Source organism: Vitis riparia, chromosome 18 (assembly GCF_004353265.1).
Source record: "Vitis riparia cultivar Riparia Gloire de Montpellier isolate 1030 chromosome 18, EGFV_Vit.rip_1.0, whole genome shotgun sequence".
NCBI classification, from domain to species: Eukaryota; Viridiplantae; Streptophyta; class Magnoliopsida; order Vitales; family Vitaceae; genus Vitis; species Vitis riparia.
In genome coordinates this window covers 35,267,132-35,285,078 of record NC_048448.1, presented here as the reverse complement: position 1 = coordinate 35,285,078, position 17,947 = coordinate 35,267,132, and the positions used below count along the sequence as shown (strand labels likewise).

General features: G+C 35.5%; 2 protein-coding genes across 2 annotated transcripts; both read right to left on the bottom strand.

Moving 5' to 3' along the window:
* Positions 1-6,274: 6,274 nt before the first annotated feature.
* On the bottom strand, positions 6,275-8,004 carry LOC117907818 (flavanone 3-dioxygenase 3-like). Its single transcript, XM_034821476.1, has 3 exons — positions 7,746-8,004; positions 7,137-7,384; positions 6,275-6,995 (listed from the first exon to the last, which is right to left on the bottom strand). Exons 1-3 carry the CDS (start codon positions 7,974-7,976, stop codon positions 6,425-6,427), a joined length of 1,050 nt encoding a protein of 349 aa, XP_034677367.1. The 5' UTR covers positions 7,977-8,004; the 3' UTR covers positions 6,275-6,424.
* Positions 8,005-13,892: 5,888 nt separating this feature from the next.
* Positions 13,893-15,416, bottom strand: LOC117907821 (flavanone 3-dioxygenase 3-like). Its single transcript, XM_034821479.1, has 3 exons — positions 15,186-15,416; positions 14,658-14,905; positions 13,893-14,492 (listed from the first exon to the last, which is right to left on the bottom strand). The coding sequence occupies exons 1-3, from the start codon at positions 15,414-15,416 to the stop codon at positions 13,907-13,909; spliced, it is 1,065 nt and encodes a 354-aa protein (XP_034677370.1). The 3' UTR covers positions 13,893-13,906.
* Between the last annotated feature and the right edge of the window lie 2,531 nt (positions 15,417-17,947).

Here is a 17,947-nt window from a genome sequence, read left to right as displayed (position 1 = left end):
TGAATATTGTGGAATTGTGTATAATTATAGAGATTAATTTATGTGGCTTGATCAATGTTGTTGAAATGTTTCTTTTGTGTTCTTTGGAACTTAGTAATCCCTATTAACCCCTTGGGTGTTAGGCATCCTACTGAGCAATGTGGAATGCTCACCCCTTCCTTTTTGCATTTTTTTAGATGCAGATGTCACTCTTGAGAATCCACAGGTGGGGCAGGGAGGACTTCAGGATGCCCTTGGAGCGGCCTAGTGGAGCGTGTCGTATTTATTGTGTTTGTGGTATTGAGACTTGTTTTAATAAACGGTGAACTATAGATTTGTAATGAGACCTTAATTTGAGTAAGTTGTTTAACTATGAACTTTTATTTTTGGACTGTAATGATAATTAATATATCTTGTTGCTTTTGAGTAGTGTTTGGGATATTGTTAGTTGGTGAGAACTCTATTGTGATGTATGTGTGAAAAAAAAAAATCAAGGTGTTTTGGTTGACTGCCAGAGTGGAATAGGAGGAAACCTTAGAGTCAAACCGTTGATCTGGGATTATGGGCCAAATTTTGGGTCGCTCGAAATTTAGGTCGTGACAGTGTGGTATCAAAGCCAAGGTTGTAATAATATCTTGGGGTCAATGTTTGTGGGTGTTTGTATGTATTGTAATGTTATGATTTTCTGCATGTGTTAGCTAGCGAGCTCATTAGTAATTTAATTAGTTAATTGTTTATTCTTGATGTTTGAAAAGCCTTGTGATGGTGCTTGTTGATGATAAGAAGAAACATTATGGTGTTGATAATGTTGCATTATGTATTGTGATTGTATGAAAGTGAAAGTTTTGATAGTTGTTGAAGTTACGAAATGGGTACATGTGAATTTATTTTGCTCACCTCGGTAAGGTGGTTGAATTAGGGCTTGTTAAATTTGAAATGGCAGGAAGGACAAGAAGAGAAAGATCTGAGAGAAATGAGGAGTTGGAGTCGATAAGAGAAGAACTCCGAGAAGTAAGAAGGGAGTTGAGAGAGACTACCCAGTTAATGAGAGGTCAGGGTTCCAGGAGATCAGGAAGTACCCATGGCCAAGATGATTCAGATCACTCTCATAGGAGGAGCCGCTCTGAGAGGCTAGTAATGAGCCAGATGGAGGCGATGAAGAGATTCATGGTGATGCAACCTCCATATTTTAATGGAGACCCCAATGTGGAAGCAGTTGAACATTGGTTGAGGAGAATGAGAAGAATTCTGGTGGGGCTGGACATACTTGAGGAAAAGAGGGTAAGTCTAGCAACATACATGCTTGTTGACAAAGCTGATTTCTGGTGGGAATCCATGAAAAGAGTGTACGACACAGAAGTGATGACTTGGGAGAATTTGAGAGAATCTTCCTAAGCAAATATTTTAGAGAGATGGTTAAGCATGCCAAGATGATGGAGTTCGAGCACCTCATCCAAGGAACCATGTCGGTGCTAGAGTATGAGTCGTGCTTTTCGGAGTTGTATAGATTCACGTTAGGGATGATTAGTGAGAAAGAAGAAAAGGCTAGGAGGTTCCGGCAGGGGTTAAGGCCTGATATTAGAAATAGATTAGTCCCATTAGCTATAAGGGACTATTCTGAGTTGGTTAAGAGGGCTTTGTTGGTGGAGCAAGACATTGAGGAAACCAACCAAATTCGAGAGCAAAAGGGGGGATAGAAAAGGGAAACAAAAAATGGGGGAAGGTTCCTAGAGGAGATCCTAGGGCCCACATCAGAGGCAGAGGAGTCAGCAATCTGAGGGGCATTCTTTGTTCTATGCAGGAGGTGAGTAGAGTGCTCAGAGGGTAGTTACTACAAGACTATGTTATGGTTGTGGAGTGGAAGACCACTTATGGAGGGCTTGCCTATTGTAGGGCGCACAATAGGCTTGACCTCAATCTCAGGGAGGTTCTTAACAGCAGCCGATAGTGCATTTCCAACCCCTTCAATTTTAATCACCTTACTACCAGATGCCACATTTACCTCCAACAACGTAGGGAGCCAGGACAGCTACCATGAGTAATTAGACCCGTTCTTCTCATAAGTCGAATGCTAGAGGTAGGAGGAGGCAGGTAGTAGGAAGAGTTTTTTCCTTGACCCCAACAGAGCTAGAAGAGGACGCCCTTTTGGTGGAAGGTATGATTTTGGTATATAGTACTTGGGTGTGTGTTTTGTTTGATATTGGTGCAACTCATTCTTTCATTTCTGCATCTTGTGCTAATGTATTAGGGTTGAAAGCAAAAATGGTAGAAAATCTGTTACTTATCGAGTCTCCTATGGGAACGAATTCTAAGTTGATAGAATATGCAAAGGGTGCGTTATTACCTTGGTGGATAGAGCACTTAAGGTGGATTTGAGGATTTTGGATATGACTTGGTATGATGTTATCTTGGGAATGGATTGGTTGACGGTGTATAGAGCGCTTATTGATTGTCATTGCCGCAAGATAATATTTTGTCTGCCAAATGGATTTGAGGTTTGCTTTGTAAGAGGAAAGTGTGTTAGTTTGCCTTTTTCGCAGTTCTATTCGTGCTATCAGTACATGTTGAGGAAGGATCAATAAGTTTCCTAGCTTACTTTCGTAGTAAGGAGAAAGCCTAGAATGACATTATAGAAATTCCAGTGGTGAGAAAGTTTCAGGATGTATTCCTAGATGAGTTACCAGGTTTACCACCACATAGAGAATTTGATTTTTCTATGGAAGTATATCTAGGAACGAATCCTATTTCAGTATCCCCCTATAGGATGACCCCTCTTAAGTTGAAAAAATTGAAAACTCAATTGGAGGAATTGTTGAGAAAGGGTTTTTTTTCATCCAAGTACATCTCCATGAGGAGCCTTAGTGCTATTTGTGAAGAAAAAGGATAGCACGTTAAGGTTGTGTATTGACTATAGGAAGTTGAATAGAGTTACTGTGAAGAATAAGTATCCTTTTCCAAGGATAGATGACTTGTTTGATCAGTTAAAGGGTGCGAAGTATTTTAGTAAGATTGACTTGAGAGTTGGGTATCATCAATTGAGGCTTAGGGAAGAAGATGTTCCAAAAACCGCTTTTAGAACGAGATATGGGCATTATGAATTCTTAGTCATGCCTTTTGGGTTAACTAATGCCCCCGCTGCTTTCATGGATTTAATGAACAAAATATTTCGTGCTTACTTGTATCAGTTTGTGATTGCCTTTGCGGATGATATCTTGATTTACACCAGGAGTTTGGAGGAACATAAGCAGCATTTGGTGACCACCCTTAAAACTTTAAGAAGGCATCAGTTGTATGGGAAGTTGGACAAAAGTGAGTTTTGGCTTACTAAAGTGAATTTCTTAGGCCATGTGGTTTCTGAGGCAGGAATAACAATGGACCATTCCAAGATGGAAGTTGTACAGGAATGGCAAAGGCTTACTAATGTATTTAAGGTTAAAAGTTTCTTGGGGTTAGTTGGATACTATAGGAGGTTTGTGGAAGACTTCTCTAAGATTGCAGCACCAATGACTCGGTTAACTAGAAAATGGGTGAAGTTTGAATGGAATGAGGAGTGTGAGAATGCTTTCCAGGAGTTGAAGCGGAAATTGACCACTACTCCAATGTTAATTGCTCCTATTAGTGGAGAGTTGTTTACGATTTTTTGTGATGCTTCTACAGTGGGGCTAGGGTGTGTGCTAATGCAACAAGGCAAGATGGTGGCTTATGCCTCAAGACAATTAAAGCAGCATGAGCGAAATTATCCAGCACGTGATTTGGAGCTTGCAGTAGTGGTGTTTGCCCTTAAGACTTGGAGATACTATTTGTATGGAGAGAAGTTTGAGGTGTACTTTGATCACAAGAGTTTGAAATACATTTTCACTTAAAAGGATCTGAACTCTAGGCAAAGGAGATGGATGGAGACATTGGAAGATTATGATTTTGCTCTTCATTACCATCCTGGAAAGGCGAATGTGGTAACAGATGCCTTGAGTAGGAAGAGTTATGACCAGTTGTCTAGCTTGGGGTTAAGAGAGTTTGAGATGCATGCAGTTATTGAGGATTTTGAGCTATGTCTTGGTTGGGAAGGACAGGGTCCATGCTTGTACAGTATATCGACTAGACCAATGGTTATCCAAAGAATAGTGGAGGCCCAAGCTCGTAATGAGTTTTTTGAAAATGTTAAAGCCCAGTTGGTAAAAAGTGAAGTAGATGAAAATTGGTCTATGCATGTAGATGGGAGTGTGAGAATTAAAGGGAGATTGTGTGTGCCAAGAGATGTGGAGTTGAGGAATGAACTTCTAGCAGATGCTCATAGGGCAAAGTACATCATCCACCCTAGGAATACCAAGATGTATCAAGATTGGTGGAATGGGATGAAGAGAGATATTGCTCAGTTTGTAGCCAACTGTCAGATTTGTCAGCAAGTGAAGGTTGAACACCAGAGGCCTGTTGGGTTGTTGCAACCTTTACCTATACCTAAGTGGAAGTGGGATCATATCACTATGGACTTTGTGATAAGGTTGCCAAGAACTAGAAGCAAGAAAAATGGAGTTTGGGTGATTGTGGACCGTCTTACTAAGTCAGCTCATTTTCTAACCATGAAGACTACTGATTCCATGAACTCTTTGGCTAAGTTGTATATACAGGAGATTGTGAGATTGCATGAAATACCTTTGTCTATAGTGTCTGACAGGGACCCTAAGTTTACTTCTCAGTTTCGGCAAAGTTTACAAAGGGCTTTGGGCACCCAATTGAATTTTAGCACTACTTTTCACCCTCAAACAGATGGTCAATCAAAAAGAGTGATCCAAATCTTATAAGACATGTTAAGGGCTTGTGTTTTGGACTTTGGAGAAAATTGGGCAGATTACTTACCTTTGGCAAAGTTTGCTTATAACAACAGTTACCAATCTAGTATTGATATGACACCTTATGAAGCACTCTATGGGAGACCTTGTAGATCGCCCTTGTGTTGGAGAGAGTTGGGTGAGAGTCGTTTGTTGGGACCTGAGATTGTCCAAGAGACTACAGAAAAGATACAACTTATCAAGGACAAGCTTAAGACTGTCCAAAATAGACAGAAAAGCTATGTAGACCAAAGGAGAAGGCCCTTGAAGTTTGAGGAAGGGGATTGGGTGCTTGTAAAAGTGTCCCCCCGAAGAGGCATATTTCAATTTTGGAAAAATGGGAAGTTAGCCCCTAGATTTGTGGGACCATTTCAGATTGATAAGAAAGTTGGCCTAGTGGCATACAAGTTAATTTTGCCCTAACAGTTGTCCTTTGTGCATGATGTTTTCCATGTGTCAATGCTAAGAAAGTGTACTCCAGATCCAACTTGGGTAGTGGACTTGCAAGATGTTCAAATTAGTGAAGATGCTTCTTATGTGGAGGAACCTTTACGAATTCTGGAAGCTGGAGAACATAGGTTCAGGAACAAGGTGATTCCCGCCGTCAAAGTGTGGTGGTAACACCATGGGATAGAAGAAGCCACTTGGGAACCTAAGGAAGAAATGAGACGACACTATTCGTAACTTTTCTACAATTTTTAAGGTAAGCTCGTTTAAATTTGGGATGAAATTTCTTTTAGGGGGTAGGATGTAATGATCGGGTATTTTAGGCTACATTGGAAATTCTAGTTTGAAAAGTCTTCTTTTGAGTGGTGGTTGAAAAGCAAAAAAGAAAAGTGATTGGAGAACACGTGTTAATTTTGGATTGGTGAAATTCGATTTATTGTGTTGGTCAATTAAGCGAGTTAAAAATTTTGTGTCATGTCAACCTTATGGTAGAAAATTTCTTAGGATTTTAGAAATTGAAAATTTCCGGAAACGAAAAACGAAAAACGAAAAACGAAAATGAAAAGTGAATTAATTAAAATTAATTAGAATTAATAAAGTAAAAATTAAATTAAATTTTCTTATTAATAAAATTGAAAAAAAATTAAAATTTTGAATTGGTGTTTAATAAATTAATTTGTGTTGTTAAAAAAAATGAAAAAAATTGGAAATGAAAAATAAGCAAATGAAAATAAATAAAAGAAAAGAAAATCAAAAGGTTGGATATTAGGCCTGGGCTGTGGCTAGATTAAAGGGCCAAGAAAGTGGGCTTTTAAAAACAGGAAAAAAAAAAAAAAGAAATAGAGGGCATATGTGGGAAATATGTGCTCAAAGAGTCAACTTCAGTGTCTTGTACTACTACTTCAATTTTGTATAAACCGCAGTCAATATAGACTTCTATATAACCGACTATGTTCCATGTCCAAGATCTGCCATGATACTTTCCAAATTGGTATCTTACATCCCAACGATCTGTTATACAATTAATACATAAAATGCGAAATTCATTTACAGATAAAGCTGTCAATTGCTTTTACATGTCGTCAAGAAGAATATATAATAAAAACACACCAACTTATTGTTTGTACATAGATCTTAATCAAAATCAAAATAGACCTAGCAGATATCATTCCTTAAATCTTAAGTGTTTGAATAAAGCTCTTCCCTTCAGCAATGTCATTGGCTGAGAGAAAATTCAGAAAATCCCTGAAGCTGCTTTCCTTATAATTCTTAGGGTGCTGCTCATCTATAAGCTCTTTGGCAGTCTCCATCTTCTCATCCATGCCCAAACTATGCAAGCTAGCAATAGAGATTCTAGTCCTTTCAGTATTAAGGGCAGCCCTATGTACCACACTCTTGTACAAGCCATTGCTTAGCACCTCAAGATGATCACCCACATGAACTTGTAGGGCACTGTCAAGTTTTAGGACTGCCCTCCATGTGCCATCATTTCTGTCCATGATTTCAAGGCCTTGGGAGCTCTGGAGAAGGATGGTGAAGCAGCTATAGTCTGAATGCGGTGGCAACCCTAGCGCAAGTTCAGGTTTAGGGCATGCTGGGTAACAGTTGATAGCCATGACTTGCATGCCTTCCTCCATTTTGTTGTTTAGATAGGTCGGTCCAATTCCCAAGCTTTCAGTGATAGCTGCGGTTAATTTCAGGGCCAGATTCCTCACGTCTGTTGCATATTTTCCCATGTTTTCTCTGAATTATACAACATTCAGGCAAAAATTTCTCTTAGAGAAATTACAATGTTACTAGGAAACAGCAAAGTACACATCCTCTTATGTTTTTACTAAAGTATATCAATTATAATTAATGAGCTAGCTAGTTGAATGAAGATACCTGTAATTAGCTGGACTTTTAGGCCATAATTCAACCCAATCTTTCAAGGGATGTGCATAATGTTTGAGGAAGATCCTCCAAAACTGGACCTTGTCTATGCCATCCTTCAAGCTTGTTCCATACCTCACTGGTTTGTGCACATCATTGGACATAAATTCTAGCTTCTTTTCCATTGGTAAATTGAAAAAATCAAAGGCTGAGGACAGGGCTCCATCCAGCACTGATTGGCATACCCCATGGTTGATAATCTTGTGTACATTGAAAACCATGAGAAAAGCTTTAGTCCAAGAATAGAATATGCTTAAATGATCATTAATTTTTTCATAAATCTAGGCATGTAAATTAGCGGACCACCCTGGTAGTCCAAGCCAGGCTCTGTAGAGTCTGAGGCTTTGAGCATGTACAGGCCAAGCCCGGATTAGGGCCAGGACCAAGTTTGGTCTGACAGCTTTAATGCTAAGGCTGGGCTGGCCACACAACCCACAACCCAGAAGAGATTTAGGTCGGTTGAGCCTTTTGTGCACATCTATCTATTTAGACTAGTATTGTTATCAGATTTAACATATATCATTTTGACACATTAATTGATTCTAAAATCTAACAACTTACTTGAAAGAAGCCAAGGCCGCGACTGGCACTTCCAATATCTTTTATGATGTGAGATCTTTCTCCGGGGTCATGTAAACCAGCTAAATCAACAACAGGCACATTAGTTGTCTCTGGAGTCAAATTGGACCGTTGTGAAGGTGGAACCACATAACAGTCTGGGACGTATGACAAGCCCTTCTCTTGTGCACTGTTCCCTATTGGGAATGAGCTTGAAGTGTCACCGTCTTCCATTAGCAAACAAGAAGTTGAAAGACAATAGAAGGACAAGGCTAGAAGGGAGCTCTCAACAAGAGAAAAATGGTTTAAAACAATGTATTCATAGATATTTATAGGCAATTCTCACATGGGTTTGATGTGGCTACCGATAGTGTTAGTGCTTTGTATCGAGACCATAGTCTCAAAAAGACAAAAAAGATTCTTAAGAGCAAAGGTACTGCATATATATCTGCTCCTCATTGTATCAGGACACAATCTATTTTCCATAGTAGAGTGTATAGCTGGTTTTGTCTTGTCAGGCTCAATTTTTGCTGCTTATAATTCCAGTATATTCTCTTGTTTGCGGCGTACTTTTTGGTTATGACGGACATTACCCTTTTCCTCGTCACACATTTTTTGGTTAATTTGTTCATCATGGTCATATTGGAATGCTGAATGATGCTTAAAAAAATAAAATAAAATTATATGTCATGCATTTCATGAATTTATAATAGTTTGAAAGTTTTGAATGTAATTCACCTAAAAAATAAATAGGCATCACATGGTTTCTTGGACCATGACATGAACAAAACTGGCAGTTCTTAATCCCCAAAGTCTAGTAGGATTCCTGCATAAGAGACGGCCACAATCTTGAGGCATACGATTTTGGATAGTGAATTCAATAATGTATACAGCTGCCAAGTTCTTTCGACTTTTTTTCCGTTGAAATACACTTTTAGAGATCTAATAATATATTCTCTTTTAAATTCAAAAAAATAATTATTACATATCATAAATTAATAAAATATTAGTGGTTGGAGCGCAAAATATCAAATGAAAATTCCAGAAAAAAAAATAAATGTAAAATAAAAATTAATCATACTCATAAAAATATTATAAGTTTTGAGTTTTTTTTTGGCTTATTGGTCATGGCAAGAATTGGCCTAAAATATGTATTATCTCTACTGTGCAGCCTAACTCGCTAGTAACATTCTATTGAGACTCACTAATCTATTCATAAAATATACAAAATATATATTGATTAGACACAATTATAAAACTGCATTTACCGAATGAGTCATTGTGATACGATGATGACTACACTTTTTTATCCATATTCAATGTTAAAGTCTGAATCAACTTTGTTGCGTTTTACAAGGGATTTCGGGTTAGAGCCCCCAATAACTTTTTTTTTATTCATTGAATGACCATTTGTCCTTATTGTATTTTCAAGCCTCTTATAATATAGGGTTTCATTTTAGAGAGAAAAAATAGAGTGTGATCGCAATTAAGAGGAGAGTGAGTCTTTAACATTAGAGCCATAATTTTTATTTGATCAATGAATTTTTTAGTGTTAAAAGTACTCTGTGGATGTAGGAATCACATTTATATTGTCTCTTTTTGAAAATACATTTAATTAAAAAATGAAAACCTTGTTTAGTACTATTTTTTTATATGAAATTGATAAAAAAAAATTAAATTTCATTCATTCATTTATTGTGTTATTGTACAATGGTATTATACTAACTATACAAGAAAAATATATTAAGTGTATCTTTATGAAAGATTTCAATCAATTCTAAACCATTCTTTTATTTTTCTTATCATCCACAAATTGTACACATATATTATGCATTTTATTTAATTATCATATGGAAATTCCAATAACTTTCCCAATAATGATATTTGGGGAAAAAAATTTGATCCTAAGTCATCCATCATTTTCTCAACTAAACCATTGGAAATATGATTAAACACACATGGAAATTTCAATACTTTCCTCAGTACTAATATTTGGGGAAAAAAAATTGATCCTAAGTCATCCACCATTTTCTCTACCAAACCATTGGAAATATAATTAAACACACATGTCCAATATTTTCCCTAGTAATGATATTTGAGGAAAAAAATTTGATCATAAATTATCCACTATTTTCTCAACTAAACCATTGGAAATATGATTAAACACACTATATGAACACATAACTTATAAGGGATATGAAATTTGTGTCACTGTACAAGGGTATTACACTAACTATACAAGAGAAACATACTAAGTGTACAAGACTATCCTTTGTAAAAGATTTCAATTGATTCTAAACAACTCCTTTATTTTTCTTGTCACCCAAGGATCATATACCTATGTCATGCACTTTATTTAACTTTCACATGAAAATTCCAATATTTTCCCCAATAATGATATTTGGAAAAATTTTTTTACTCTAAAACATCCACCATTTTTTCAACCAAACCATTGAAAACATAGTTAACACACCTGCATGGACACATAATTTAGAAAGGATATGAAATTTGTGTCACTATAAAAGAGTATTACATTAATTGTATAAGGGAAATGTGTCAAGTATACAATGGTGTACAAAACTCCTAATAGGTTTTGTATGATTTTTAAACAACTTGAGTTTGATATTAAGACGATTATTGATAGTTTGACATTAAGACCATTAACATCTTCCTTACAAAAATGAATACATAAAAAATAAAATTAAAATCAATCATGTTTGAAATGTTCATTATAAGTAAACTAAATAAAATATATATTTTTACTATTTTGTTTTTATAAACATAATTTCATTGTTATCAATAGAGATTAAAAATTATATTTAAATGGAATTAAAATAAACAAAAATTATTTTTGCAACATTTTTATTTTTTAAATAATTAATTTAAATTATGAAATTAATTTTAAAATTAAAAATATTTATTGTAATTAGAGGTTTGAAGATTTCATGATTTTTATCTTATTACTTTTAAAAAATCGCTTTAATAAGAAAATATTTATTTAAATAGTTTTCAATATTTAAATCTTTATTTAAAAATATTTAGGATTAGTGTGGGAAGCAATTAGGTACTTTTGGCATGGAAAAATTTTGAATATCTTGAAGACTTTAATTATGCCCATTACTAAAAATATTGTCTTCTTGATTAATATTATATATATATATATATATATATATATATATATATATGCATGTGAGTGTTTACATTATTTCCAAAATAATATGAGAAATAATAAACATCATGTGTCTAATTTGCAAATTAGAAATAATAATAATAATAATAATAATAATAATAATAATAATTTATGAGGTATTTAAAAATTATTTAATATATATAAGAAATAATATAAAACATATTTATTATTTTGTAAGTAAGAAACAAAAAAAAAATTGCTAAGGTATTTAAAAATTATTGATTATATATACTATATAAGTTTGAAAAAAACAATATTTGATATCTAATTTGCAAGCTACAGCAAATAAAGAATACTAATATTTTTACGAGGTGTTTAAAAATTGTTTAATATATATAATAAATAATATAAGTTTGAAATAAAACATAATATTTATTATATATTATGTAAGTTTTCAAGGTATTTAAAAAATATTTATTATATATTATGTAAGTTTGAAAAAAAAAATAGTTGATGAGGTATTTAAAAGTTATTTACTTCAAAAATGTATTTGACAATAATAATTTTTAACTATTTATCTTTCATATTTAATTTAATGGAGAAAAATGATTGGAAAATGATTAAACTTAATCCCACTAATAAATAGATGAGAGATTGATAAAAGAGAGAATAAGAAAGATAAGATGAACTAGTTTTTTTATTTAATAGTTAAGGGTATTTTAGAGATTATTTAAAGATAATATCCTTTCTCTCAATTTCTACTCTTTTATTGGGTTTTGAGTTTAATTATGGGTGAAAGCAGGACCTTAGCTCAATTACCGAGTCTAATTGGGTTAAAAACACAATTCTCCCTTAATTTATGTGCAAGTCTATAACACTTTTAAATCCTACACAAGTAGCAGCTGCTGAGTTACTGAAGCGTTATTGTACATAAGCAGCTACCAACGTTCCACGAGGCAGCTGCATTGGGTGCCACCTCTTTTAATCTTCTAGTAGCTGCATTAGATGCTGCCAGCTTGACTCTTGAGGCTTCGGCAAAGGACACCTAGCAGCTATGTGCAGCTGGCCTCCCACAACCAAGCAGTTGCCCAAATCCAACCGACCTAGGGAAAGGATAAAGACAAGAACAAAAGAAAATCTTGTTCTCTCCTGCAAGATGAGGGAAACCTCTAATAGCAGGAAACAGGATCTCAAAGAAAAAGAAAGCACATTAATTGGGAGGAATGGTTCGAGAACAAAGGAGAACAAAAATAATATATGGACTTATTAAGGATTTATGTGCTTGTCCATTGCAGGTAGAGAAGTTTTCGTTCCATAGATCGAGGTTGCATTTCCTTTTCCATCAAATTTTAGATAAATGACTAGTTCTTCAATACTCCATTTAACTTCAATTTAATTGATGCTTTATTTCTCGAGTTTCATTATAGTTCATTGGGGAGCAGTGATTTTCTATGTTTGGAAAACTAGGAGTTGGTGTGGTTCTTGTTGATTTCATGTTGTGGAAAACTATGAGAAACATTTATGATTATGTGGGATATTTGGGAGGGATTAAGATATATGTTCAATATTACTACACATAGTAAAATATTTTACGTAAACTAGTGAGGCCAAAGTCATATAACATATGTTGTTCTCGAAAAACCGATGAATTTTATTTCTTTCCCAGTGACGTATTTTCTCAGAACTGTAGGTGTTGTACAGTGGTTTTGGTATGAATTTGTCTTTCTTAGTTGAAGCTTGATGTATACTAATAAATTTACTTGATCAATGTTATTATATTTATGCCACGCTTTCAAAACAAAGTGATATTGATTATGCATGTAGATGACTCGTTACAAGGGAATAGGTTTCTAGCCGTGGCCAGTGAGGGTGGCTAAAGAGAAAAACAGCATGAGTATAATTTTTAGCTGATGATAAATCCTATAGTTGATGATACCATGGGTATAGGGTTCTTCCAAAACTAAAGGTGAATAGCTGAGGAGGATTTGTAGCCACAAATTGGCAGTCATTCCAATTTGGCATTCGAATTTTGCATAGCCATGTCCATTTTTAGTAGCCAAGGAAACAACTAATTTTTAGCATTCTTCTGCCTATCTTTGCATAGGCATTTAAGCCTTCTCACAAATTCTCAAACGCATGCAAATCTCCCCTTCAATATGCTAAAATTTGCACAGCCCCGGCCCCTGCCTAGATGCGCATAGGTCTTCAAACCATCATTTATCACCTTTGCATGGGCATGTGAATCCACTTTTTTGCAAGCTGAAATCTTTCCTTGCTGTGTACATTCGAATGGGCATTCAAAATGCTATTTGAAACCTTCCTAGTTGCCTTATCTTCTTCCATTTTTCATCTGCCAAATGCACCAAATGGCCTTCCAATGCATGCTAAGCTTATCTATTCTACATCCGTTATTCTGGAGGCTGCCTCGACTCCAATTGCCTTGAAAACAAAACTAAAGTTATGATAACAATACTAAAAAAGTATTGGTAGTATCAAAACTTGAGCTTAGAAACAAACATGATATAAAAGCTATATTTACAACACACAAGTGCTCATAAAAACATGATTTTCAGTATCATTTCATTATTAACATATGTTATGTCTGAGTACTCATGTGAAGAGCTTTGCTACTTGTAAATATAGATGCTGCTGAGGTAGTCTTTATGCATTAAGTTCACTAGAATAATTCTTCTACTAACTTTTTTGGAGTTCTCCAAAAAAAATATTGGAAAATGCTGAAGCCAGTCTAGAAGTTCTTGTTACTGAACTAGACCAGTACTGGCCCCTTCTCACTCTGTTTCTCTCTTTCTACAATAACAGAGCAGGCATTATATACTAGCAGAAAATACACATCCTAACCAACTGTACATGTGGAGCTAAATGACAAGAGAGAAAATTATATCCCAACTAATTACATCTTTTGGCTTAACACTAGAAATTCAAACATCGATGGATGTTCTTCATTTGAGTATAATAAAGACATGCCAACTTATTATTTGCACATCGGTATTATTGAAAAACTAATTTAAACCTCCTAGACATCATTCGCCTTAATCTTAAGTGTTTCAATAAAACTCTTCCCTTCCCCAATATTATTGGCTGAGAGAAACTTGAGAAAATCCCTAAAGCTGCTTGCCTTGTAACCCTTAGGATGCTGCTCATCTATAAGCTCTTGGGCAGTCTCCATCTTCTCATCCATGCCCAAACTGTGAAAACTTGCAACAGAGATTCTAGTCCTTTCACCATTAAGGGTAGCCCTATGTACCACACTCTTGTACAAGCCATTACTTAGTACCTGAAGATGATCTCCCAGATGAACTTCTAGGGCACCCTCAAGTTTTGGGACTGCCATCCACGTGCCATCATCAGCGTCCATGATTTCTAGGCCTTGGGAACTCTGGAGAAGGATGGTTAAGCAACTGTAGTCTGAATGCGGTGGCAACCCTAGTGCAAGTTCCGGCTGAGGGCATGCTGGGTAACAGTTGGCAGCCATGACTTGCATACCCTCCTCCATTTTGTTGTCTAGATATGCAGGTCCTATCCCCAAGCTTTCAGTTATAGCTCCCGTTAATTCCAGGGCTAGTTTCCTCACTTCTACGGCATATTTTCCCATGTTTTCTCTGAAATTTGTAACATTTAGACAAAGCGATTATGCAAGGTAGAGTATTGCAATGTATGTGTTCATTAATTTTGAAACATCAGAAACTATTATAGATATTGCACCTACTTGTGTAATAACTAATGTATATGAAGTATAACTTAATGAGCTATTTGAATGAAAGTACCTGTAATTAGCTGGATTTTTAGGCCATGATTCAATCCAATCTTTCAAGGGATGTGCATAATGTTTAAGGAAGATCCTCCAAAACTGCACCTTTTCAAGTCCATCCTTCAAACTTGTTGCATACCTCACTGGTTTGAATACGTCAGTGGACCTCAGTTTCAGTCTCTCCTCCATTGGCAAGTCAAAAAACTGAAAAGCTGAAGACAGTGCTCCATCCAGCAATGATTGGCATATCCCATGGTTGATAATCTTATGTATATCAAAGACCATGTGGGAAAAGGTTTAGTGAAAAGAAGAGAATACGCTTAACTGAAATGATCATGAATCATTTTGATAAGTTTAGGCATGTAAATCAGTGTACCCTGGTAGTTCAAGCCAGACTCTATAGGGTCTCAAGCTGGGTCAGGCCATGCTCCGACCATAAGGCCACACAACCCACAACCCGGAAGAGATTTAGGTTGGTTGATCCTTCTGTACTTATCTATATATTGACACATTGGCACATTATATCTAAAATCTAACAACTTACTTGGAAGAAACCAAGGCGGTGACAAGCACTTCCAATATCTTTTATGACACGAGATCTTTCTTTTGGGTCATGTAAGCCAGATAAATCGACAACAGGCACATTAGTTGTCTCTGAAGTCAAATTCGACCGTTGTGAAGCTGGAACAACATAACAACCTGGGACGTAAGACAAACCCTTCTCTTGCGCACTTTTCCCTGTCGGGAATGAACTTGAAGTGTTGCCGTCTTCCATTAGAAAACAAGAAGTAGAAAGACAATAGAAGGACAAAGCTGGAAGGGAGCTTTCAACAAGAGAAAAATGGTTTGACATGGACATATGACACCTGTGTATTTATAAGGAGTTCTCAAAGGAACATAGAATTGTTCATGTGGTTAGCAACATTGTTAGTACTTGGTATGTGGACCACACTCTCAAACAGAGCAGAGACTAAAAAGACAATAGTTTCCAAAGAGATAAGGGTATCATATGTTTGATCTGCTGCCCATTGTCTCAAGACACCATCTCTTTTTCATTCTAGAAAGTAGATCGTTTTGTCTTGTAATGCTTAAATTTTGCGGCTGTGCATCTATATTTATATATAAACTTTCATGGGACAAAGTTGCATCAGATGAGTTCACCATCTCCCTTTTTGTGCAAAAGATCAACACCGGCTCCAGATTCATCTGGAGTATTCTTTACAAAGTTATTCACATTGGGATAATAAAAAATAAATGGACACCACATGGCTTCTTGGACCATGACGTGAACAAAAATGGCCACTTCTCGGATTGTATGCATTCAAGGGGAAATACGTAGCCGAAGCGAGTCAAATCTACTTTTTGGATGTACCAACAATTGGTACTACTACCTAAATGTGGTCTGCCGCAATGAAATATAGACATCATGCGACCGAGTATGTTGCATTGAACAAGTTCAATACTTTTGGGTTCAGATTCATTTACAAAATTACCTACTTTCACCTTCAAATAACAAAAATAAATAAATGGACAACACAAGGGTTCTTGGATCGTGACATGAGCAAAACTGACCAGTCTCCTCACTCTTGAATCATCAAAATTTGGATAGTGACTTTAAATCCATCTTATGTAAGATAATTTAACCTGTGGTAGATCATTAAGAACTTGATCATTTATCTCTTGATATATATTGGAGATTGAATGCAGTCCAAAAATCTTCCAATTAATTAGTATTATTAATTTATTGCAGCCATGGTTGGAAGTCAAGGGGATTTTAGAGAAGAAAGCACCTGACGGCTAACCGGTAGATATGGTTAGCAACATTGTCAGTACCCTGAAGGAAGACCATATAAAGTCTCAAAAGATAATGATCCACACATTGTATGAGGACAAGTATCAGAGTTGCATCCATATATTGGAGGTGTGTTTCCACAGTGGGTCACTTTGAATTTGTCTTGTACTTCTTAAAAGCTGTGTAAGCCACAATGCGATATACACTTCTTGTAACTGAACTGGTTCGATTTCTATGGGTCAAGATTCACTTTTTGAAAGTGAGATTCCATGGATTTTAAGGCAACGTACTCTCTGTTGGTTTATGGCATCAGCACATGAAACTGATCGATGAAAAGTTTCATCATGATTTCACGTTTTAGATTGTAGTTGTTGGAAACAATAGTTTAACACCAGGGCAACCCTAGTGAGCATAGGCAAATAATCACTGGGGAAAAAATGCATATAGAACAAAAATCTAAAAATGAAAAACTGAAATCTAAACAGGAAAGCTTATCGAGATTGGTTGATGTGTGATGCACCGAGATAACAAGAAAAGAAAGAACTCTATAGATTCAATCCTTGGCTAAGGGATACAGATTCAATCACCATACAAAGTAGTCCACAAGTGATGTAGAGTTATCAGACAATCATCCAAAGCCTCTGCTCATCCTCAATCAGCTTTCTCTCTTTTTGACTTCCAATTTTGATAACTTGGAAAAACCCTCCAAGCAAGAACGACTTACAAAATTATAGTCTCTAGGTAAAAAGTAACAAGTCTAACTCATCAGATCAGAAATTCCACTGTAATATACCTAAGAAGTAGAACTTTTCCGATTCTCAAGTAGTACTGGACAGCTGGACCTATCTATGGAAAACTGAACATAACTTGCTCTATAGAACTCCAAATGAAGGTGGTGTTTATTTTTTTGACTTTTTTTTAAAGCAATTTGTTTTTAGAATTTAAGCTGTTTGTTTTTCTACTTTTTCATGACTTATTATAAACTTTTTACTGAATAGAAAAAAAACAAAAATATGTAGCTTTTTCTAAATAAAAAAAATAACATATTGGTTTTTTTTTTTACTTTTTAATACTTAATAGAAATAAAATACTATAAAAACAAACAACATAATATTTAACACTATTAAACATTAAGGTTCTATTTAGAATTAAGTAAAAAAAAAAAAAAAACACCACCGAACTCTCCTAAATTGAATTTGAATCTTAAATCAAAGATCTGTAATGTGGTATATAGTATATAGAGGTATTTTCCTTATCCCAATACCAGATTTACCATGAAAATACCCCTATAAAAGGTAGTTTCTTCCTCCCCTTCATCTCATATAATTAGATACTCATATGTCAATTTGTGTAACCATTTCTCTTAAAGTAGATTTCTCTTCCTCTAAGATTATATCTCAACATAACAGGGTGAGCAAGGACGATCTATCTCTAGGGCATAACAAACTACTATCTATGATGCACTCCAACCATGAGCAGTAACATGGGTATTGAAGAGCGTTCCTCCACAAAAT

Coding starts and splice junctions, on each gene's coding strand:
- LOC117907818 (XM_034821476.1), bottom strand. CDS start 7,976: ATGGAAGACGGTGACACTTCAAGCTCATTCCCAATAGGGAACAGTGCA. Junction 7,385..7,745: donor GCGGCCTTGGCTTCTTTCAA/GTAAGTTGTTAG, acceptor AATGTACACAAG/ATTATCAACCATGGGGTATG. Junction 6,996..7,136: donor AAAAGTCCAGCTAATTACAG/GTATCTTCATTC, acceptor TGTATAATTCAG/AGAAAACATGGGAAAATATG.
- LOC117907821 (XM_034821479.1), bottom strand. CDS start 15,416: ATGGAAGACGGCAACACTTCAAGTTCATTCCCGACAGGGAAAAGTGCG. Junction 14,906..15,185: donor ACCGCCTTGGTTTCTTCCAA/GTAAGTTGTTAG, acceptor GATATACATAAG/ATTATCAACCATGGGATATG. Junction 14,493..14,657: donor AAAAATCCAGCTAATTACAG/GTACTTTCATTC, acceptor TACAAATTTCAG/AGAAAACATGGGAAAATATG.